We start from the raw sequence: 22,725 nt of genomic DNA, 5'->3' as shown, positions 1-22,725 counted from the left end.
AAGATAGAAGATAAATAGCTAACTAATACAGACTCCCCGGGGATTCTGAATGGTGCGGTTCAACGGTGATATTCTCGGCCGTGTTTTCGGGGGAGTCTTTTTTATGAGTGGGCTGCCGACTGTTGTGTTAGTGATCAAGTTATAAGACTGGTAACCTGGTTCATGAGGAATTGTCGTGATCTCAACTAGGAGCGGTATCAACATTTACTTGTAGCACCATATGCTGTACTAAGCTTCATATTAGCGTCCATAACAACTAAATCTTTGGTGGAAAACTCAAGCACCTTCACAATGCAATGATTCTCTCTCACTCAAATCCGAACATCACTTCTGGACTGTGGAGATTCAATATTGGGGGTTGGCGTCACTTGCTCGTAGCGGGGATATGCGGCCCGGAGAGTACTCTTCCACGTGACTTATGATGACTCTAGCGTGGGGTTACTGGTAGCGGCTACTGGCTCCCCATTCGAAACAACCTAACTAACCCGCGCCCTGCAAGCTCAAGTCCAGTGCACTTCAGCCCCAGACCAGCTCCTGTCAGAGCAAGCCTGGACGCCATAATCAACAACATCCGCCCCTCGACAAATCGACCCATCACCGATTCCATCAACAACAACCTCAAACCGATATTTTCCATCGAATTTCGCGTCGCGTCATCGTCCCCAACAATCGCGCATCACCAAAAGTCTTCTTTTGCACTTCCATCGTGCCCTGCGCTGCCTCAAACCCGCTGCTACTTCTAGACAGGGGGGGTATCGACAGCCTCCCGGCCCGACATCGCAGCCGGCGATATGGGTGTGATACGCAAGAAAACAATCACAAGAGGTGGCGAAGGTGGTGTTAAATACGTTTGTGATGTGTGCTCATCAGATATTACATCTACGGTAGGTCATTTTGCTGTGTTGGCTGTTGCCTGAATCTTGTTTGGAAACGTGAAGACGCGCTTCGGAGATATACCGGCTAAACTCAATACGATGTCATGATGGGGTTGCTAATCATGTTGGTGTTGATATAGGTCCGCATCCGATGCGCCGACTCAGATTGCAGTGACTTCGATCTTTGTGTCTCGTGTTTCGCCAAAGGTGAATCACGAAATGCTCACAACCCCGCGACACACGCTTTTCGTGTGATTGAACAAAACTCATTCCCTATCTTCGATCGAGAATGGGGCGCCGATGAAGAATTACTCCTCCTCGAGGGCGCTGAAATATATGGTCTTGGCTCATGGGCCGATATCGCAGATCATATTGGCGGTTTCCGTGAGAAGGATGAGGTTCGCGATCACTACTTATCGACTTACGTCGACTCGTCTCACTTTCCACTACCGGAACGGTGTAGCCCTCACGATTGCGAATTGGCCAACGAAATCCCCAGAGAAGAATTCCAAGCACGGAAGAAGCGAAGAATAGAGGAGCGACGAGACGCAGCTAAGAACGCGCCCGCTCTACAGCCTAAAACGAAACCAACAGCTAGTGTACCTAGTTGTCACGAGATTCAAGGATATATGCCTGGTCGTTTGGAGTTCGAGACTGAATATGCAAATGAGGCAGAAGAAGCTGTTCAGTTGATGCAGTTCGATCCGGGTGATGGATTGAACCCCAGGACAGGTGAACTTGAACCCGAAATGGAACTCAAGCTCACAGTGATGGACATTTACAACGCTCGACTGACACAACGTGTGGAGCGTAAAAAGGTCATCTTTGAGCACAATCTTCTCGAATATAGGGAGAACACAAAGCTGGAGAAGAGGCGGACTAAAGAAGAAAGGGATTTGCTGCAGAAGGCCAAGCCATTTGCCCGCATGATGAACCAGCAAGACTTTGAGGAGCTCAATCAAGGTCTTCTAGATGAACTTAACCTACGACAAGCCATTACGCAGCTACAAGAGTGGCGAAACATGCGTATCGGCGACCTTCGAAGTGGCGAAAAGTACGAGAATGAGAAGGCTTCAAGGATTCAGAAGGCAATTCCCATGGGTTCAATGGATCGCGAGCGTCTGGCATCTGCACAGAGGTCTAAGCAACCTCCTCCGCCCGAGCCTGCAAGTGGAGCTGCTCTTCTTATCGCCCCAGAACTTCCTGCCCGACTACTCCCAACACCTAGTGTGGAAGTGAATGGAGATGTAAAGCCATTAACGAATGGTCATACTGATAGTCAAGCTAATGGTCAGACAAACGGGCAGGTCAACGGACAGGTCAACGGCCAGACCAATGGAATCAACGGAGTGAACGGAGTAAATGGCCATGCAACTCCTAAGCAGAGATACACGGCCCAACCCATCTCCGGCGTACAACCAATGCCCATGTCCCAAGACACAGCACCAGATTTACATCTCCTCACACCAGAAGAGGTCAAGCTTTGCGAAGTCATCAGACTACAGCCCAAGCCATATCTCATGATCAAGGAGCAGATCCTCAAGGAAGCTCTCAAGACAAACGGCACATTGAAAAAGAAGCAGGCAAAGGAGATATGCAGGCTGGACTCGCAGAAGGGAGGGCGGATATTCGATTTCTTTATTAATTCGGGATGGGTGGGCAAGGCGTGATCTGGTCGTTTATTGTTTAAAATACCCTTTTGAAGACGAGGAATGGAATTGGCGCTGAGCGTTTGCTGGAAATTATGTAGTATATGTTAAGCTTGTGTGGATAGATGTCACCAATACAATGTTAAAAAAAAGTAGCTACTCACTTTTTTAAGTCTCCAGTGAGATGCTAATAGACTTGTCTATAGGTATGAGAGAGAGGACATCAAGCCTCGATCCTAAGTGATGGAAATACTTGGATAAGCTTAGGATGTTCTAACTAATTTAACAGGTAAGACTCTGACAAGTTTATAGACAAGTTTATGATATTTGATGATGAATTTAGCCATTTGACTAGTTCTATAGTGATTTGTCCAGTCCACCCTCGTCTGCCTCCTGATCCAAGTCAACTGCAACTTGGCTGATATCTGCCCGACCCTCAAACTTGCGGTGCGTATCTTCGGAATGGGACTGCATAATTGGAAATGCCTGATGCAACTCACATCATTGGGGGATAGCAGCATAGTGCGTCATATGTGTATCAGCATGACGACAATACGGAGGCGGTGATACGTGAGGTCGACCATGAACTGTCGATCTCTTGGTGGTATTCTCACGACGGTCGTTGATGTTTCCAAGTTCAACATCGCGTTGGTCTCCTCGAGGAGGTGCGGTTGAACGCGGAGCTCGACGCTTCATGTAACACTTGACGAGTAGGAGAATTATGCCAATCGTACAGATGATGCCAATGATCCAGATAACGTATGAAAGACCGGCCACTTCCCCAAGGCTCGATTTTGGATGTTCAGATTGTGGGTAGTGAACTCTTTGTATCTCTGGGGGTAAAGGGATGTCCATGTTGGACTTCTTTTGTTCTCCTTTTTGATGAAGTGATAAGGGGAGAGATGGTATAAGTGATGAGGGTTATCAAGTTTTCGAGCTGTAGTATATCAGATACTATTGGCAGGATTTTTGAATGGGCGAAGATTGGCTGTGAGGTTGCTCTTCGGTGAGCCAGTCGGAAGTTGAGTGTGGTTGAAAAGGGGGTAAGGTACTGGTGGATAACCTTGGTGATATAAGTCGTGGTTTCAAATGATTCGGTAAAGAAGTAAAGAAAGTTTGAAGTTGAGGCTGATGAGTAAACATATGAGTCCTCCTTGGCTTGAGGTACATGTGAACTGATAGAGTTCCAAGGTCTGATTGTCCACAGTAAAGAAACTCAAGCCTCAAAGCCCGATGAGATCAGGGGCTTAGACAACTCATACAGACGATGGCTTTGTTGAGTCTGGTTTAAAAACCTTGAGTCCCGGAGTATAACAAGGCGGAGGAGTAGGCACAGTCTTGTAAGCCGGAGGCAGAGTCTTGTGGGGCGCACGAAGGGAAATAGGAGTGTTAGACGGCACAGGCTGATGGGGATTCTGTTCCGGACGGGGATTGACAAATATGCCTTCATAGTTTTCCTCCCGACTTATGACGATGTTTCCTTGCTCTTCGTCCTTAGTCTGTGCTTTTGGTATCCAGCAATAGAACCTGATGAGGCCAAGGATGTAAATGACGGCAAGGATAGTGAGGATAACGCCCCCGCCTTGATACCAGTTTAAGCCCATGGTGTCTGCTTCGTTGGTGAATAGAGGCGTTCTTTTCGTGGATGTGAATCGAGGTGTAATAGAAGAAGAGGGGGGAATAATGATGTTGTCATGGATGTGAGTATGGATTTCTTATATAGCCCCAAGTTGCGTCTTAAAGTTAATGTTCAAGCAAACATCTGCTGGCTTTTTGAGTTACTTCACCAAAACTATTTCTCGTGAGAAGATAAGTTTAAGTTTCTAAAGCTTTTATTTTCGAGTCCTTCACACATTTCTAACTTCCATATTCCAGCACAAAGTTTTTACTGCCTAGTTCCTTCCAATCATGATGCCATGAACAAGTGTTTGTGCAGAGTTATTCCCAAGTTTACCCAGTCACCACAAAAAGTGCAAACCCTCTTCTAGCTGAGAATCACATCATCAAATCGCACGCATCCTCCGTTTTGGGCATCTCATAGGACGAGGAGGATACCCATAGTTTGGTGCTCCGGGCGTGAAGGGCGCGGGCTGCGAAGGGGCCATATGAGCAGGCGGTGGTCCAGAGGGAGTTGCACAGTCGGTTGAGTCCAGATGGCCTGTTCCAGAAGCCTTGTCGTATGTTGGGAGATAAGAAGGACCCTCATGACTTGCCAATATATCCCGGAGCATGTTAAGATGGTACGGTCGGAACATGTGTGGATTCTGCTTGAGGTGATCAAGCAGATTCGAAAGGTCTGCACCGTCCGCTTTCTTAACCCAGTTCCACACCTGTCTTTGACCACGACGCCTCGAAAAGTTTCGTATCACCCTCCTGAAAAGGGCAAGCACGCCTATTGCGGCTATTGCGGCTACCAGAACAATCATGACGATGACGAGAACGAAGGAAGCGCATTCAGACGCCTCGGACTCAGACTGATGGCTCTCAACATCAATCTTGCCAGTAACCTGAAGGGGATGGAGAGGTTGTGCGGTAATGTGGGAGACATCAGCGGTGCCGAGACCATCCCGGAGCTCAGAGCCAGTGGCCAAAGGGAGACCATGGGCTGGACCATGAACAAGACTGTGATGGGGCATCAAAAGCTTGTGACTCTTTCGGCTTGGTTCTTCTTTCAGTTTGATCCTGTGATCTTTGTGGTCTGGTCTCTTGTCGCTGTATGGGGTCTTGGTGGGAAAAGGAGGACGAGAGAGGGGAGGGCCGGAGAGAGGGGGCCCCCCGTAGGTATGATCCCAGACCTTGGATTCTCCCAGTTTGTTGGAATAAGCATCTTGGAGAATGGGGATCTTTTGGGAAGGAGTTTGGAAAAGATGTTTATGATGAGAGGGTTCAGGGAATTGACTTGACAAGTGTTTGAGCGTTGGGGAGGTAAAATATGGACAAATCATAGGAATAGATAGTGTCTTATAATATCTGAGAGTAGATTTCTGTGAGAGTTCATCTGTTTGCCCTATTCTTTTGACCAATTATGGAGGGAAAGCTTATGACTATGTTCAAAGCTGGGTTCTCGAATCATCCAAAGTTTCACTACGCCTTGTAAGTAATCAACCTTTAACAATTATCTGCGAGAAAGTATTTATATAAGTCCCTCCAGCTGACCAAATGATATTGCTTGGACCTGAATCCATTCTACGTCCATTGGAAACTGAGCTTTGCCTTACCAACTACTGGAGTTTGATCAAAAGCCCTCCTACCTACTTACCTTATACCCCTCCGCCGGCAGCACCTCCTTCAACCAATGCCCACCCTCTTTCACATCTAACTTCCATTCATTCTTATCTTTAATCCATCTAAGAGCATCAGGATCTAGCATCCCACTTCTCGCCAATAATTCTCTATCATCACTATGCCATCCTTACCATCCACCCTCACACTGCGCAATATACCTCCTCTACATCACCTCCAGGCTCGAGGGGTCGACGGCAATCACATCAGTCCACATCATAGTGACTACGATTTGTCAGAGTCTTACGCCTCGGGTGACTATGGCACGGGCGACGACACAGGCGAAGACATGTACGAGCACGACTGGTGGTCGTGTCCGGAAAAATCAGCAGAACGCATCGCGGTGTTCTCTATAGTGACGGGCATTCTATTTTTTATTGTCGTCATTCTTTGCTTCAAAATCAGAAAACTGAAGAAAGGGCTTCTCATGTGATGAAGGCTGATTGGCGATCCTGGGGTTTCTGTGAGTAGGCTTTCTTCATAGCCAGTATCATTGGACTAACCTTTTCTTGGATTCCAAGCATAATGCGGAATGGGACTCCTCTTCTCTTTTTCTTATGATGAACATACATCACCACCATCACAGTACTCTACCGTTTAGAGGTTGACCGCACAATCATCATCACTCTCTTTGCCACGCAACCGCCAGTCTCTCGAAAAGTCTTGGTCAAAACACAATGGGAAGCATGAGATGGAATTAAGAGCTCTATTGGAAGACTCAACTCTAGCTCATGAATAAATTAATAATTATCCCACAAATCCTTAACGTATCCCTCAGTCAACCGTTCATCATCTCCGTAAACCTCTTGCCATCCTGAAAATCCCCTATCCAGCACAAAAACATCTTGACCGCTCTCACCCTTGGGATCTTCACCCATAGACTTCAAAAGACCATCCCTTTCACGCAGGTACTTTAGTGCGGCACTTGGACCCCGCTGTTGACTCAGTGCGCAGTGAAATACAACTGTCTTTTTGTCTTTCAGGCGACGGACCAGAGTTGGCATCATGGCGTCAAGAGTATGTGCGGGGATGTTTGTTGAGCCCTTGATATGTCCACCAATGTAATCTTCAAGAGTCAGCTGCGCCATCACAGAAGCAAATAGAGCCGAAAAGAATTTCTCTTCGGTGAAGGTTTGAAAGCTAACTTACCGTTATCACGAACATCGATGACAGCGAATGTGGGATCTGTGACATTGACTTCCTCGAGTATTTTCTCAGAGAGTGATTTGGCTGGAAGCCGCTTTAGTGAAGCGATTGTTGTCATCGTGCGAGCCTGTGGAACAAAAGGCTCGATTATTCTTCGTAAGATTCGCATGCGGGAGTGAGGTTGAATAGGTACCCGAAATGGATCAAGATGAGGCTCATGCAGATCAGATTGAGGCGGAGCTAAATTTACTTTTGGTCCTTGGCGGCGGAACCCCACGTGCGTGATCAATGTCGGTGTTAGTGATGAGATGATACTCTCCAGCTGCGTAAGAAAGCAAATCAGAGCTCAACGGAATCTTATTGGCTTGAGAGTTAAAGCTTCGTGCTTCAATGCCTTTCTATGAATCAGTGAGGTTTTGTGTTAATTTACACCGTGTTAGACTACGCTCACGGTCCTACTATTACCGAGCCAAAGATGGATAATCCTCGACTCTAATAGTAGCGAAACATTGAGAAGGAGACTACTAGACCAATAGGAAATTAGGGCCTTTTGTATTTCAAGGTCTTGACATGGTATGATCTATCGCTAAAACTGGCTTGACCTTCAAGAGCTTCTTCTTTTGGCATAAGAAAATTATAACATCTAGTATATTTCCGATGCTCCCGGAATTGGCGATAAGACTTCTTCAAACGAGTCGACTACTCCAGCACTCACTATCTGGCAAATGAATCTAGAATGACTAGTGACGAAACACTGTTAAAAAAGGGCAAGTCTCTTGGAACTGCGATTCACAACATGACCAGAAAATAAAATGGTCACTCAATCACTGTGTTAGTGATTGTGGTGTCGTTACCCTGTAGGCACAGACAAGATCCCAGCTTCTATCCCTGTAAAATGACATATGACGCACCAAACGACTGGGGCTATTAGCTGACCATTGATCAATTCCGCACTGGCACAAACCTGGACTTCAAACCCACCAACTAGTCTAACAAACAACCCGCTCAACCAACATTCTTTTGTCGTTCTAGGCTCTTGTTTGTGACACCTTTGTCAATTGTAACCTTGTTATGACCATCTTTGTTTGTAGGCGACTTCCGCAAACGACTCGTACCAATAAAACCACTGTCAACTTGCTACGACCGCTTTCTTTACCTTGCACTAGCAACTCAACATTTACCCCGCGACGATACAGATTGTACTCTACTGCAAAGATGGGTTCTCAGCCAGAGAAGCAGAATGGACGTGTGGATCTTCGCCCTGAGGAAGTAATTGGAGATCTGGGTTTCACGCCTATGGTCAAGGTCGCCGATCCATGGACTGTTGACAAGGTGGTCAAGGAGATTCCTGGCGGTGCTCCTGCTGAGGAGTCCTCTTCGCCGCTCCCTTTCTTCCACATGCTCGAAAGACTCAAGACAACCAAGCGAGAAGGATGGAGGCGATTTGGCATCTCCAGGTAAGGAATTCGGTCCCTCGACTTCAAGACGTCACTGACATTCGACAGGGGAGAGTCTATTGCCGACCACATGTATCGCATGTCTCTGATCTCCATGTTTGCGCCACCCTCTCTCGCCCCGAAACTCGACCTTCCAAAGTGCATGAAGATGTGCCTTATTCACGATATGGCGGAACTCTTGGTCGGCGACATCACACCCGTCGACGGCGTTCCCAAGCCCGAGAAGAGCCGACGCGAAGCGGAGACGATGGACTTTTTGACCAAGAACTTGCTACGAAACGTTGCAGGCGGTACAACAGGCGAGGACATCCGCGCTATTTGGCAGGAATATGAGGACTCCGAGACACTGGACAGTCACTTTGTGCACGACGTCGACAAGATGGAGCTTCTTCTACAGATGGTGGAGTATGAGAAGCGCGGTCAGGGTAAGGTCGATCTTGGCGAGTTTGCATACGTCGCGACCAGGATGACACTGCCGGAGATGAAGGCCTGGGGCCAGGAGGTTCTTAAGGAGCGGGAGGCTTTCTGGGGAAGCAAGGAGCATGTTCATGGAGAGCAGGGTGTCAATGGAGGTGTTACATCTGAGCGAAAGGGCCAGCAGGACAACTACTACAACAAGGCTTAAGTGCTCGGAAACGAATATTTCGACTTATGAGAAGGATGGGCGAATGATACCAATGACCTTGGGGTGATGGCGCATGAAATAGAAGAGTTTAGAGCGGTTCACGCGATATGAGGCATAGACTGAATAGAAGTTAAGGCAACGATTAACGATAGTAAAGCATACTTGAACTCAATGACCTCTCAACGTTGTGATCGTTGTTTGAAGGCCCCTGTGTTGATCATTAAACGCCTAGGACAACCAGGGATATTGGTAATTTAACCAAGACAATGAAGTAATGCAAATGAGCTTAACGGCTCAACATTTGGTATAGATAGGGGAGAAGGGAGACTTTTGCCTTTTGTAACTATGAACTGTTTTTCTAATGTTCGCTTTTTGATGCTCTTGGTTAGTTGAACCCTGCCGATCCCCATCAAGTGGACCAAACTCTTGGAATCAGCCACACAAGAAGAAGCTGGAGCTATAAGTCGGCAACAAACCGAAAGCTTCCCGTTCTCCGCATACCAACCCGAAGGGCAAGAAAGGGGACTGCCCACCTGAATATATCATCACTTTTTACTTATTTCGTGCAGTCTTCTTCGCTCATCATACACATTACAGAGTACCGTGCTCTGTTATCGCGGCTCTTGAGCAACTGCTGGGATCACTATCAACTGACCAATCACACCTCGTCTCTGACGCTGGCCACAGGCGCTGGCCCCCCAACCATTGTTTACTTGCCCCGTCTACATTTTGCCGCCAGACCATCTCTCTAATCCAATACATCATAAATCGATAATCGAGCCTCACTTTCAAGGCGGCATCTCCAATACTGTGCGTGCATCTACGGTGCCCTCCCCTCTCATACGAGCGCCAAATTTTTGGCTGCGTCTATTAGAGTTGGGCGCTTGCAGCCAGGCAGCCTCCCCCCTCCATTCCCATCCATGCGCTCGTCATCACAAGACACAACCTTTTATCTCACCCAGTCACGAGGCGCTCAACAATATCGCCCCTCGCCATCGCAAATCGCCCTCCGAGTATCGCTTCCTCGTCGATTGCAATCTCGTCTCCAGATCCGAATATTCTGATTGCTTTTACCCCAGACCCGCTTGTACGATAGTCGACCTGAGATGTGTCTCGGCTGCTATTAAGCTTGGCCGTGAGTTACAGCTTCGCTTCCACTCGATAAGGTCAATTCGTCTATCTATCGGCCACGCGCGTGAGCGCACATACCTTTCAGCTTTGATAGCCCTAAACCCCAGGCAGAATGACGATCCCTTCGCATTTCCATATGCCGGGCGGCTTCAATAGAGAAGGCGTGCATCCTGGCCTGTTTCGCCCACCTATCTCACCAAGCTCGAGCACCAGCTACGGGTATGCTTCACCCCGCAGCACAGCAACCCCCGATGGACAAGCTACGAAACGAAAGAGACATTGCCATGATATATCACGATCGCAGGAATTCCGCTTCCAGGATGATGCTGATAGACATGGTTATTTTGGAACGCCAGTGGCTCAGATGAGGAATGAGGAAATGCGATACCAACTTGCTGGACAGCTTGATACGCCGAGTTCTGGTCCTTTTGATAGCGGCATTCTTGGCGAGAGCATGTATTCGGACACAGACTATCGCAAAGCGCTTGGCTCAAAACGAACCCACGACGATATCGATCATGGAGCTGGACCAACACAACTGTTCAATCTGCCTCCTCAGCCTATCCCGTCCCAAGGCTGGGGTAGCTTCGCATTCTCGACTATAGGAGGTGTTGTTGGACGTGTATGGGAGTTTTGCAAGACAGGTTCATTTCGAGGTTTCCAGGCTGGTGGTGGTAAGGCCTTTACGATGAATTCCGGTAGGGTCGAAGAATTGGACCAGACACTATTTGAGAGTCAGCATCTTCCCGGCCGATTTCCGCCATCGCAAGAGGATTACTTCAACCAGCATCGGTCAGATAACGCAGACCAAGGCGGCAACAGCGGCGCATCTACACCAACAGCACCACATCCGAAACGAAGACATACAGACACCAAAGATGAACTTGGCAGGAATTGGGTTATGGTGAGTGATGAGAAACCAGCTGAGCCTGAACCCAAGCCTGAGCCTCCACTACGACGTCCGTCTTATCGACCGTCCCCTCGATCACGAAACTCGGGCCCCTCCATGACTACAGGTCGACGCATCAGTGCCGCCCCATCTGCCCGATTCTCTCCTGCCTCTACGCCCGGTCAGCGACGATCCACTACCAATCGCCCAACTAGTCGTCTGTCACACGCAGCAGCATCACCTTCTCCACGTCCAGCCTCAACCGCATCATTCGCGTCGCTTGCTCCCCTCGCTTCTCGGATAGAATCGCCCAGCAGGATACCTCAACCCACTCGCTCCACACGCCGAAATACCACCATCTCATCGCCGATAACAAAGCCGTCGTCGCACCGCCGGTCTCACTCTAATGCCTCAGTAGCATCAGGACGTACATCAGCAGAAGCCAGTCCCCGTCTGACCGCAGAAGCCAAGCATCTCGCAGCACGCCGTAAGATGGAAGAACGAGATGCAGATGTGCGGATCAACGCTTTCAACAAACAACTACAGGACATGATTCGCCAGGGTAGAGAAGCCTTGGGTACGACGATTGAAGTGGAGGGTAACTGGGAGGATGACCTGTGAACGACTCCAGCTGCCATCCATCTATCTACCTCGTGACGACCCATTAGACATTTTGAAGCCACCTTCCTACCTCGTGAATTCTCTCACTGATATCCTCATTTCTTTCGTTTCTTACTACTTGGGCAGCATCGTTGGGGAATTTGACAGGACCTTGTTTCAGGGGAGATCTTTTTCGTTGGGAGTTGATTGAGGATCTGGGCGTTGAAGCGAACGGAACTGACTCTTTGCTTGTATCAGTCACACACAAACTTACAACTGACTGACTGATTTCTTGGCAGTTATAAATAACTGCCTGATTTATTCGTTTACCTCGAGGATCGATAACCTTGTCTAAATAAGCATAAAACTTTTTCTTCTTCTTCTCTTAAGCTCCTGTTTAACTCCGTAGCGGACTACCAGGATGGATATCCGCAAACGGTGATATACCAACCCAGCTTCTATAATAGGGAAAACGTGAAGGACTCCAATCGCTCCAATCATACGGTGCTTCGCTGTCAACGAGACGACCAGGTCCTCTCTCTAGACCCGGGATATTGTACCCGAAGCGGAGTATCGAAGCCCCTAGTTTATTATTGCACGTTTGATATCATCTGGGGAACCTCAGGACAAATCTTTCCCGTTCATGGATGTTCCCTGCGGCTGACGGCCTTTGTCGGCCTTCTCGATTGACGTCTTTTGAAGCCCTCGTATTTGTTGTTTATGTGAGAACGTTAGTCTCTGTTAATCAGCCTTGGCTACGTCTTGGCAAGGCCAGCTCAGAGGGACACCAGTGATCGTCCATTGAAGATGGGGTGCGTTGTTTTTTGTTCTCCTTTATGCTATGGTGATATGTGCAGGTTGATGGACTTGGCGTGTAGGTAAATATAGGTCTACCTTGTTGTAGATCGAACGGCTGAGGCTTGGAATTACCCATTTTTAGGTCTCATGCTACTAGTTATGGAAACATTGATGTGATGGGAGTTGCATATCAGTAATCTCTTAGCAAAAGAAACCTGTGATGGCCCCATAAATGATTTGCAAGAGATGCATGTTTGATGAGAAAGGGGGCTTACTCGGAGGTTTTGATGTCCGGCTTGGGTTTTATTCTTTTGCTGACTGTGAATTAACTGTTGTAGTTGTCTCTTTTTGCCTTGCTTTTTTATTCAAGTCTCTCCTGAAGACAAAGCATGCATTGTGGATATGGATGAGTTCGGTTATCGACGCGAGACTAAGGTAAAATTGGGGACCTTTTTCTGGTTCGAGACCGTGAGAACAGACAGTGGACTCTCGGATTGCACGGATATTGGAGTGAAGGAATAAGCTCTAGCTAATTGTGTCGAGTTAATGGGATTTACTTGGCAGTGATATTCGGCAATTTCTTCGGTTCAAGATGTCGTATCGTATAGACTGTGGTGATGGTGTTGAGGTTAACATTGGCATACGTCAAGTGGCTTATGTTTGTTGGTATCTAATGCAGTGAGCATCCCGTCTGCAGGCAGAGTTCATACATCAGATAGTCACAAGTGAAGAGATGCTTGAAAGAAACAAGGCTGCTCTTGTCTTGGCGTCGTACGTGCAATCGCATCTTATCGAACCAATACCAATGCCAATACCAATACCACAGCTCTGGTGAGAAAGTAAGGCCTGGTCCATGTTCTTCTCAGCTGTCGGTGGGTAGTAAATGTTACCGTCCCCTATTTTGCAGTCAAACTATTGACAGGTCGGCGGCTACTCAAAGCGGACGCCGATGCCCAGACTTTTATCCCCATTTGGGGGGTTATTCTCCGTTCCTGGTTTCACTTCGTTCTCGTGAGACAAGCCCTGTTCGGTAATCGCGAAAAGAGCCCAGACTAAGGTTAAGGTTACGTTAACGTTGGCTATTTAATTTTTAACCTTAGTGAGCCTGCCTGCGCTTCAGGGGGGTCACGGGCATGGTCTACCCGCCCTGAACCCCTGGACCTGCACTGGAGCCTTTTATCGTTGTCCCAATAGTGGCTGAAACTCTTGTCTTGTGAGCACGTGGCATATGCTGCTGTAAGACTCACGAGGAAATAGATAATGCCTTTTTCACCTTTTTACTCGTCTGGCCGTGATACAAGAGTACCTGAGACATACAGCTCCCTGCACAAGAGATTGGCTCGAGGATCGTCCCGCATTAGATAGCGCAATACCAGGGACAGGGGTATGATCTCGTATGAAGAGCCATTGAACCACGAGATACGCTACTATGAGAGCAAGAAAGAGGAATATGGCGTAAGAATATTGACTCTTTCGTCACTTGGCCTTCATCCACAATTCAATTGGACTCTCTATAACCAATTTAAATGCAAGGTTCCGTCGCTGCCAAGATTCCCGAGTCTCCAGCTCTCTGCATACGATGAAACCCCAGGACCAGTCCTTGAACTCATAATCCCTGCTGCAGCTTTATCTGCACACTTAGAACTACACTGTTGCACAAATAGGTACGCGCTATCAAGGGCCATAAGGGCCTCGTACGTCGACGGCAAGGTTGAGGGGAGGGATACCCATGTTCATAGCTGCCACACCCGGCTCTGGGTGATTCAGCTCGGTACGATTGCGCTGTACAGTTTTCCCTAAAGTCCGTGAAAGTTTTCTGAAGAGGCGAGAATAAGTATATATGAAAGAAGTTTCCTCTGCTGTTCTAGACGATCTTAGGTTCAACTCAACAGCCGCAGTTCATTCACTCGTTTCTTCGCCTCTCTCTCTTTTTTGAAGCTATTCTAGTTTCAGTACTGTCGTTTACGTCCCTTACACTATAATACCCTTTTCAAGATGCGTTTCTCTGTCCTCGCTACCTGCGCCGGCCTGCTGCAACTTGCCGCTGCCGCTGTCCCTGTCGGCGTCGCCATCACCAAGTGCACTGTCGACAAGAACATCGCCCTCACCTTTGACGACGGTCCTTTCGCCTACACCAACGAGCTTCTCGACCAGCTCAAGAAGTACGGCTACAAGGCTACTTTCTTCATGAACGGTGAAAACTGGGCCAACATCAATGACTACGCTGCTACTGTCAAGCGTGTCGTCGCTGAGGGTCACCAGCTTGGCTCTCACACGTATGTTTCATCATCGACATGTGCTGTGCGACAGTTCGTATATGCTAACACTCCCACAGTTACAGCCATCCCGACCTCGCTACCATTAGCAACGCCAATGTCCGAACCCAGATGACTCGTCTGGAGGCTGAGTTCCTCAAGATCGTTGGAAAGTGGCCCACGTACATGCGACCCCCTTACTTCAGCTACAACGCCAACACTCTCTCCGTCATGAAGACTCTCGGATACCACGTCATCAATGCTGATGTCGACTCTCTTGACTGGGAGTACAACACCCCCGCTGAGACCAACACTGCTCTCAACCTCTTCAAGAAGGGTATCACCAACGGTGGATCCATTGCTCTCTTCCACGATGTTCACGAGAACACTGTCCGCAACCTCATCCCCAAGGTCCTTGATGCCGTCAAGCGCAGCACCCGCATTCGTAAGTATTCTCTTTGATCATTATTCTTTTGTCATAACTAACATTTTATAGCTGTTACTGTTGGCCAGTGCCTCGGTGACCCTGCTGCCAACTGGTACAAGACCACCAAGCGTACCAAGCGTGACTTTGAGGATGATGAGGAGGTTGAGGACGAGAAGACTGTTGATGAGCGCTCTCTGTCTAGCTACATTGAGCGATCTCGTTTCCGCCGTCACGCTCACCACGCTTAAGCGACCTTGTCTGTCAATTCTTTGATGTGACTACGATTTATTGGATACATCATTGTAAAGAACTGCACTGCTCATATCTCATTTAATACCGCATATAGACAATAGAAATGTCTCTATAATACACGGCCTCACTATTAGTTGTTCTTTGTTTTACTGTGACAATACCATAGCATGATGTTATCATCTCAATTAAAGGTCCTTTTAAGCATATCTTGACGAGAGTTTAAAGTTTTACATGCTATAGGTCCACTTACACTAACACCCTACTATTGTGGCATCCTTCGCGAGTCAGCAACGCAGAAGCTTGGACTTTTTGATGCTTATCTCTTGATTTGCATCACGAGATCATCGTGATTACTAGCCAAGATACAAAATACGAAAACTAATGCGTTGTCAGCCATTGCAACCCAACTATCCCTGGATCCCGACATGCGAAGTATACGAGCATTGGCGAAGCAGTAAGATTCACTCAACTTATGCCGAGATATCTACCAAGTCAATTGACTTGGCTAAGCAAACGGATCTTTTGTAAGTTCTCTCATCACTAGTCGGCTGTTACTTATTTGAGATATTGATGGACGATCGCTGCATTGTATTCGTGGGGGTGAAAGATTTCTTGTCAGCTCTTGCTGTTGCCTATTCTCTCATCCAGTGATAAGAGAATCTTCGAGGATTTCCTGTGAGATCGTGCCATTATCATAGCAGTAAAGATGTAATTAACTTGTACAAAGATCATCTGATCGGGCTTGATGCCTTTGGACCCATAGTCGGCGTACCTGTAGTTGGCCAACACAGTCTGATGACTTGGGCGGACTCTCAGATGGTCTTCATATCATCACCTTTGAAATAGTTACTGAGTCCATTCCGAACACCCATACGCTCCGGGCCACTTCTTGCATCGAAAACTGTAGGAGAAACGGCATAGCCATGCTCGATCCTACGACCAGCCAGAAGACTTGGCATCATAGCTCCTCAAAATTGGGTTTTGGCTTATGTTTTAAGAGACAAGTCTTACAGTATCAACCACTCTGATATCGTGACTTATGGATCAGTTGATCTAGTAAAAGTTATGATATCTTAGCTAGATAAATCAAGTTAACAAACTGTCGGAATTTTGAATGTGTCAAGACGTGTTGCTGGGTTTCAAAGTATCACCATCGTCCTTAGCGAAGGCTATGCTGGCTAACTATTTGAATTTAATTTCATTGGTCTTTTACTACTTCGTAAGAAAGACCATGCTGAGCTTAATGGGAGTTTAGCACAGCTTGATGGCTATAAGCATTAACATGTTCTGGGTAATGTCATGCAAGGAGTCATGGCTTCTCTGCAGGCTCTTCGAGATCACATTCGCCCATGACGCTCAAAGGTAGAAAGATGAGTAACAATCAAACACATAATGGGTCAATGGTACGACTTTAGATCTTTTGGGGCTTGGCATGGTCTGAAAGGCCTCCTACATTTACGGCGTAAATTCATCTGCCGAAGGCCACTACAGCCAATATGGCAGTCCATTAGAATAGCAGTAATATGGAATAACCAGCGTGCACCAATCTCAACTCAAGCCACATAGCATCATCTACATTATTCATCATCTCATCACGGATAAATACAAACCATCCCACCGGTATCCGTACAACGGAGAAGCCGTGAGTCTTGGCATTTCGTCTACCGAATCCCATCCCCTGTCCAGTAGGCGAAAGCCGTACGGAGTGCGAATAGAGGCTTAGACCAGAAAGCATTACAAAAGACTCTCAAACTCATCTGCCAAGACTTGCCCTGAGTCAAGACATGCATAAATACATCTGACGCAAATATCCCAAGACCCCGACATTTTAAGCATATCCTGCCCTGAAACCTCATAAACTCTAACCAAGGGGCGTCTCGTCCCTTGATCCTGGTAAAATATCTAGCGTAGCATCAACGCCCTGACGTGCTGTCAACTGAACTTTATTCAGCACTTGTCTCACATGCTATCATGAGTTTATTAAATGGAAATGCAGGTGCCCTTGTATTTGGTGACACAGCAGTTTCGTGTCTGAGACAGCCGGATTTGCGAATGACCCGAAGTCCCGTTTTCGGAATATGAAAGCGGCACGGGAGTAGTTTTCAATGAATCCATGCAAGGCTCCGAAATATTGCTATTAGCTACTTTGGGCTTGGGCAATGAACCATTCGACAGAGTTCAATGGTGCTCTATAGAAGGCTGTATCGTTTGGAAGCGCCTATGTTTAGTCCAATCACAGGTGATAATCAGATTTCAGTATGGATGTAATTAGTCTTAGGGAATCCGTTTGATATGAATATCTTACTCATTTTGTGTCCTGTGATATCTTAGTACCATGAAAGTTTGTGAGCAAATAAGCTAGCCTCTGAACAAATGATATCAACCCCAGAATCATAACATTGCTCAAGCCGAAAAGTGTCTCCGTGAGATCTTAAGAAAATATAAGCTAAAAAGAAATTACCATTTCTTTTTTCTCCCTTCTTACTAACAATCTACCCTCTCCTTTCAACCATCATCATGTCAATCACCGAACACAAACGTCATATCCGTGGGATAATCCGCAGCATGATGGCCCGTTACTACCCTCCTACAAACTATCCTCCAGAGAACCTCAAAATTTAGGCAAAGTAGCCATCATCACCGGTTCAGCTAGCTGTCTCGGTCTAGAAGCATGTCGGCAACTCCTGTCTAGTGGTGTATCCAAGCTCATGCCCACCCGATTCGAGAAGTAGCCGAAATGATTACCGAACTACTTCGAGCACAATGTCCAGCAGCTACTATTGAGGTCTGGGAGCTGGAGATGGAAATCATATGAGTCTGTTTGCAGTTCGCTTACCGTATCCATGTTGACCTAGAATGACGCGATATATCAAATGGCGATTCTCAATGCTGGATTCATTGCATCTGAATTCCTGAAATGGCTCCTTCGTGCTTATACGCAGCATGAAAAGATATTCCAGGTCAATTACCTCTCTGCCACTTTCCTCTGCGTCCTTGTTCTCTCACCACTGAAGGACAAATCACCCCAAGGTCAACCAGATCGCTTGGCAGTGACTAAGTACAATGGGGAGTTGGGTTCCAGTGCACAAGAAGTCGCCAAAGCAGAATTTCATCGATTTCTTCGGCCATCTTGGCCCAGAGCGTGAACTGATTGAGAGAGATGCGTACAGAAAACTCCTAGGGCACATGTTCATGAGCAAGCTGGCAAGAGATCTACCCCCTAACTATGTTCTTATCCATGCTGTCTGCCCAGGACCTGTCCGAGATACTGGCATATGGAAGTCGATGAAGTCGCGGCGCTTGCTTTTTATCTTTGGGACTCTGCCAAAAGGTGCTTTGACCTACATTGACGCTGTGGCTGTAAAGGTGATGAAATCTTACGGCAAGATCTTGAGGAATTATAGTGTATTGAAGTAAGTTTTTTTTTTTGCCATATTGTAGGCTTCTTCTCATACTGAGAGGATAATTTGGAAACACGTGCTAGTTGACTACTTGTAGGAAGAGATGTTCCACGTACGAATATCATGACCAGGCTCAGCAGGAGAGGCTCTGAAGCAATGGACGACCTTGAAAAAGTTGTTGGGATTTAGTCTTCAAAGCACTGGTATTTCACCTTCTAAGCATGTTAAAGATCTCATATAAATATGCTGCAGCGGAAGCGGAAGATATCAAACCATCGGGAGCTCTTAGAGATGATGCTATTCTTCTGAATTCAAGTTGATATTAACAGCTCTACTCGCCCAAGGAAGAGGAGATGGTCAGATATTTTCTCTACCCAGGAGGCACATAATGATACCCATTAATAACTTGAAGGACATAGCTACATATTAATAGTTATCCTGAATTAGGTATGCTCTACTGATATAACTGATCGCTATGGTGTTGATCGGCTCACCTATGACGGGATGTCGGTGACATGCTATTGATACGGCGGACAAAAGACGGGAATGAAAGATGATGAGATTTTCAGTGGCGTTACTTGGTCACGGGGAGCTCGTGAAAGTCTCGACCCTTGGCGTTGGAGGAATCGACGATTAGTGGCGGAAGTCGGAAGGGAAGAGGCCGCGCGACGGACCGAGACTATAGAATGATCGATCGTGTTTTACAATGGACGGGGAGTTTGGGCAATAGGATAAACGGGTGTAATGAGCTGTATTACTGCTGTCTAGGTTCTCTGAGACTCAAGAATACTCTATTTGATCGGGTCTGTCTTGAGTAAATATCATAGGTTGGTTTATAAGTCTGTTTACAAGTGACGGCTGTCGAACCGAACATCATGATAGTGAATTCTCTGATATTGATATCAGTACGTAATTAGTCCATCTCTTGACCCTTGTTCTGGATGTCGGGGAGGTCGGGGAGTTGTCGAGGCCCTTGATGGGTCCGATGACCATCAACGCCAATGAATGTAGCCGATGACCGATGGCCGATAATCCGTAATGTCTCCATATAATTTTGGGGACTCGACTTCAAACCGTCATCAAGACCCTTTCTTTGTCTGGGGAATGCAGGCAGATAAAGCTTAAAGAATGAGATCAGAGTATTTTCAGTGTCTCTATTGCATCAGACATCCAGGTATCATCAGATTCATCACGTGCAAAGTCCCCATTGATACACCGACGTCCCGACACCCGTAATCAGAAATCTCCACTTCAAACACAAAAACCACACGGCGACTACCGACATCCGTGAGAAATGGCCACCCCGGCGGCCGTCTTAGAGCGCATCCGCGGGATGGTCAAGGGGGCACCCAACGAGTCACGACCAATTTTTCGTTCCCTTCTTCCTAAAAGACATCAATTAACGACCCGCAACTGTCAATCTCCCCGTCGCTTCAACCTCCAAAATCAAAAAGAGGACTCTTAAGCCGACGACCCGAAAAGGACAGAGAGAGTCAGAGTCAGTCATGACAAAGTCGTCAAAGGCTTCATCTCCCGGGTCATCGGCTTCCGCTTCGGCCACCCGCCGACAACACGCAACTGCTAGACCGGGAAAGGCGAGATCTTTGGCTTGTCGACAGTGTCGCGATCGTAAAATCCGCTGTGACGGTGCACGACCTGTTTGCGATTCTTGCTCCAGACGCGGTCTTTGTGCTGATCAGTGTGTTTATCCTGAGATTGAGCATGAGGGCTCTATCGCTTCGTCGCGGAGGTGAGTTTGAGCACAATCATCATCGTCAGACCATATAGATAAGATACTAACTGAATGATAGCTACATTCGTGCTCTCCAGAAGCGAGTGCAGGAACTTGAAGAGAAGGAGAAGCAGCTAGTAAGTCCTTTTATAACAAGTACCTTACTCGTATCCCTTCGCTCAGGACATGCACTCATACGCTCTCTAGGAATTGGTTGCTCACGGCCACAGTGCATTCGTCGCTACGACGCCTGCACAGGAAGAATGGAGAAAACTGTCCACCTCGCCCAGTGTTGTGTCTGAGCGTATAGCAAGACCTCCAAGACATGTTGATCATGCTCTTCCTCCAATCCACACTGACTCTGGCTATTCTCTGCCCAGCTTCTCTTCCAGAGCTGGTTCACTACCAGTAGTTCACGAACCAGCCAGCTATTACTCTCGTCCGCATCATCTTATGGGCGCCAGTCCACCATTGACCGATGATCTCGAAGATGCTGCTCCAGCTAAGCCTTCGTCCTTTGGCTCCTATTCTTCCAACGTCAAGGCTGCTTTGATGCTCCAGAAGATCACCCTTCCGCCAGCAGACCTTATGGACGATTTGTTAGTCGAGTATTTCAATATTGACTGGACCACCATGCCTGTTCTTCATCGACCATCGTTCTACCAACGATATCATCGCCTTATCGCTGTTGCAAACTCTCGCTACCGCCGTGACATTCCCCTCGAGGAAGCCACCGAACTCGCAGCTACCTACTCCCTTTTACTAGGAATGCTAGCCATTGGTCAACTTGCCAAAACACCGGTTACAGAATCCGTCGAGTCGCACGCATCTCACGCCTTCGAATTTCACCAGCAAGCCAAGACTCTTCTCCTCGTCGACCTTCTATCCGTCTCATCTCTTCCCGTTGTGCAAGCTTTGATTGTTCATGCTCGATTCTTGCGAAGAGCAGGCACCGTTCAGGAGAGTTGGATGTTGACTGGCATGGCTCTTCGACTTGCAGAAGGTCTCATGCTTCATGTCGACCTCCCGGGAAAGGCACAGGCTGAATATGAGGAACGACGAAGGACATGGTGTGCTTGTGCCCTGCTTGTTAGGATGCAAAACTCTCCTGGAAGCCAAACAAACCCAACTTTTGGCACTTTACCCCAAGAAATCGACGACGAATATCTAGAGGTCTTCCCTCACAACCCTGACCGAGTTCAACCTTGCGATACCCCTTCACGACTATCTTTCTTCAACCAAACTTTGAAACTGTACGACGACATTCTTCAGCCTATCCAAGACTCTTTGAACCATAAAACAGATTCTGGTAAAGAATCAGTCTCTGATATTCTATCCGATGCACTGAAGCTGGACTGCGATTTGGAAGACTGGCATGCTGCTATACCTGAGCATCTGCGTGTCAAGTTCCCCTGTACACAGCCCGAGGCAATTTTCCGCCGCCAGGCTACTCTTTTGCGCATGAGGTATGTTAATCAACTACATGTCGAGACACAATAAACTAACAAGACTTAGATATCTTGAGACCAAGGCATTGATCCCGCGAGTAGCAATCATGAAGCTTATCGGCAGCAATGCAACACAGCCAACTTCTATGATGGCAAAATCAATGCTCGCAGGACTATTCGAGTCGTGTTACGCTGCAAGCGTGGAGCTGGAAGATATCATGGCCCGCGAAAGGAGATTGGTGACTTTTGACGGTCCTCCTGAGAGTCACTGTGCCATTGGTAAGTCTAGACATTATCCTACTGTAGCACTCGTTCTAACTCTCAAATCAGCCCTTGGCATAATCGGCATGACTCTCGCCGTCTTGGTCCAACATCCCCTCTTCAGAGACATCATCACCAACCCCGCCCCTGTCACCGAGGAAGCCACACGATGCCTCACAACAGCCAAGCAATACACTACTTCAACTCACCCGCTCGCCGAGCGTTTTGTTCATACTCTCGAGTCTGCCTTACAGTCCCCATCTCGATGTGTTTCTCCCCGCGGTGTATTGGACCCTGCATTGGAACCCAAGACTGTTGGGCCTGTATTGTCGAACTTGACAGAGGCTCCTGGGGCTGTGGAGATGGCTCTGCTTGAGGCTTGGTATATGAGGAGGCAGGATCTTGCATCTTGCGGTATGCCTCTTACGGAAATTGTTTCTTTGTGGTGATTGGTTTTATATACAGATTTATGTGGGATTGGAAAAGGAAAAGGCGTT

General features: G+C 47.4%; 11 protein-coding genes across 11 annotated transcripts; 7 read left to right on the top strand and 4 right to left on the bottom strand.

Moving 5' to 3' along the window:
* Positions 1-791: 791 nt before the first annotated feature.
* Positions 792-2,545, top strand: BKA55DRAFT_517152 (uncharacterized protein; the record flags this gene model as incomplete). Its single annotated transcript, XM_046188157.1, has 2 exons — positions 792-884; positions 1,016-2,545. 2 exons carry the CDS (start codon positions 792-794, stop codon positions 2,543-2,545), a joined length of 1,623 nt encoding a protein of 540 aa, XP_046047022.1.
* A 480-nt stretch (positions 2,546-3,025) lies between these two features.
* On the bottom strand, positions 3,026-3,379 carry BKA55DRAFT_692696 (uncharacterized protein; the record flags this gene model as incomplete). The annotated part of the gene is made up of 1 exon (XM_046199816.1): positions 3,026-3,379. The coding sequence occupies one exon, from the start codon at positions 3,377-3,379 to the stop codon at positions 3,026-3,028; it is 354 nt and encodes a 117-aa protein (XP_046047021.1).
* Positions 3,380-3,780: 401 nt separating this feature from the next.
* BKA55DRAFT_541783 (uncharacterized protein) lies at positions 3,781-4,128 on the bottom strand (the record flags this gene model as incomplete). Its single annotated transcript, XM_046190415.1, has 1 exon — positions 3,781-4,128. One exon carries the CDS (start codon positions 4,126-4,128, stop codon positions 3,781-3,783), a length of 348 nt encoding a protein of 115 aa, XP_046047020.1.
* Positions 4,129-4,527: 399 nt separating this feature from the next.
* Positions 4,528-5,469, bottom strand: BKA55DRAFT_692694 (uncharacterized protein; the record flags this gene model as incomplete). The annotated part of the gene is made up of 1 exon (XM_046199815.1): positions 4,528-5,469. The coding sequence occupies one exon, from the start codon at positions 5,467-5,469 to the stop codon at positions 4,528-4,530; it is 942 nt and encodes a 313-aa protein (XP_046047019.1).
* Positions 5,470-5,927: 458 nt separating this feature from the next.
* On the top strand, positions 5,928-6,239 carry BKA55DRAFT_692693 (uncharacterized protein; the record flags this gene model as incomplete). Its single annotated transcript, XM_046199814.1, has 1 exon — positions 5,928-6,239. The coding sequence occupies one exon, from the start codon at positions 5,928-5,930 to the stop codon at positions 6,237-6,239; it is 312 nt and encodes a 103-aa protein (XP_046047018.1).
* A 259-nt stretch (positions 6,240-6,498) lies between these two features.
* Positions 6,499-7,161, bottom strand: BKA55DRAFT_575038 (Rhodanese-like domain-containing protein). Its single transcript, XM_046193344.1, has 2 exons — positions 6,956-7,161; positions 6,499-6,872 (listed from the first exon to the last, which is right to left on the bottom strand). Exons 1-2 carry the CDS (start codon positions 7,119-7,121, stop codon positions 6,547-6,549), a joined length of 492 nt encoding a protein of 163 aa, XP_046047017.1. The 5' UTR covers positions 7,122-7,161; the 3' UTR covers positions 6,499-6,546.
* A 1,006-nt stretch (positions 7,162-8,167) lies between these two features.
* BKA55DRAFT_517416 (HD domain-containing protein) lies at positions 8,168-9,034 on the top strand (the record flags this gene model as incomplete). The annotated part of the gene is made up of 2 exons (XM_046188186.1): positions 8,168-8,409; positions 8,458-9,034. The coding sequence occupies 2 exons, from the start codon at positions 8,168-8,170 to the stop codon at positions 9,032-9,034; spliced, it is 819 nt and encodes a 272-aa protein (XP_046047016.1).
* Positions 9,035-10,277: 1,243 nt separating this feature from the next.
* Positions 10,278-11,675, top strand: BKA55DRAFT_517332 (uncharacterized protein; the record flags this gene model as incomplete). The annotated part of the gene is made up of 1 exon (XM_046188180.1): positions 10,278-11,675. One exon carries the CDS (start codon positions 10,278-10,280, stop codon positions 11,673-11,675), a length of 1,398 nt encoding a protein of 465 aa, XP_046047015.1.
* A 2,772-nt stretch (positions 11,676-14,447) lies between these two features.
* BKA55DRAFT_541778 (uncharacterized protein) lies at positions 14,448-15,382 on the top strand (the record flags this gene model as incomplete). The annotated part of the gene is made up of 3 exons (XM_046190414.1): positions 14,448-14,728; positions 14,788-15,152; positions 15,204-15,382. The coding sequence occupies 3 exons, from the start codon at positions 14,448-14,450 to the stop codon at positions 15,380-15,382; spliced, it is 825 nt and encodes a 274-aa protein (XP_046047014.1).
* Positions 15,383-18,449: 3,067 nt separating this feature from the next.
* Positions 18,450-18,939, top strand: BKA55DRAFT_692688 (uncharacterized protein; the record flags this gene model as incomplete). The annotated part of the gene is made up of 2 exons (XM_046199813.1): positions 18,450-18,799; positions 18,885-18,939. The coding sequence occupies 2 exons, from the start codon at positions 18,450-18,452 to the stop codon at positions 18,937-18,939; spliced, it is 405 nt and encodes a 134-aa protein (XP_046047013.1).
* A 1,353-nt stretch (positions 18,940-20,292) lies between these two features.
* Positions 20,293-22,677, top strand: BKA55DRAFT_517005 (uncharacterized protein; the record flags this gene model as incomplete). Its single annotated transcript, XM_046188141.1, has 5 exons — positions 20,293-20,537; positions 20,599-20,656; positions 20,727-21,985; positions 22,035-22,246; positions 22,298-22,677. 5 exons carry the CDS (start codon positions 20,293-20,295, stop codon positions 22,675-22,677), a joined length of 2,154 nt encoding a protein of 717 aa, XP_046047012.1.
* Between the last annotated feature and the right edge of the window lie 48 nt (positions 22,678-22,725).

The sequence above is a fragment of the Fusarium redolens genome (assembly GCF_020744475.1).
Source record: "Fusarium redolens strain MPI-CAGE-AT-0023 chromosome Unknown BKA55scaffold_12, whole genome shotgun sequence".
NCBI lineage: Eukaryota > Fungi > Ascomycota > Sordariomycetes > Hypocreales > Nectriaceae > Fusarium > Fusarium redolens.
This window is presented reverse-complemented; position numbering and strand designations above follow the sequence as displayed.

Coding starts and splice junctions, on each gene's coding strand:
- BKA55DRAFT_575038 (XM_046193344.1), bottom strand. CDS start 7,121: ATGCGAATCTTACGAAGAATAATCGAGCCTTTTGTTCCACAGGCTCGC. Junction 6,873..6,955: donor CATCGATGTTCGTGATAACG/GTAAGTTAGCTT, acceptor TGACTCTTGAAG/ATTACATTGGTGGACATATC.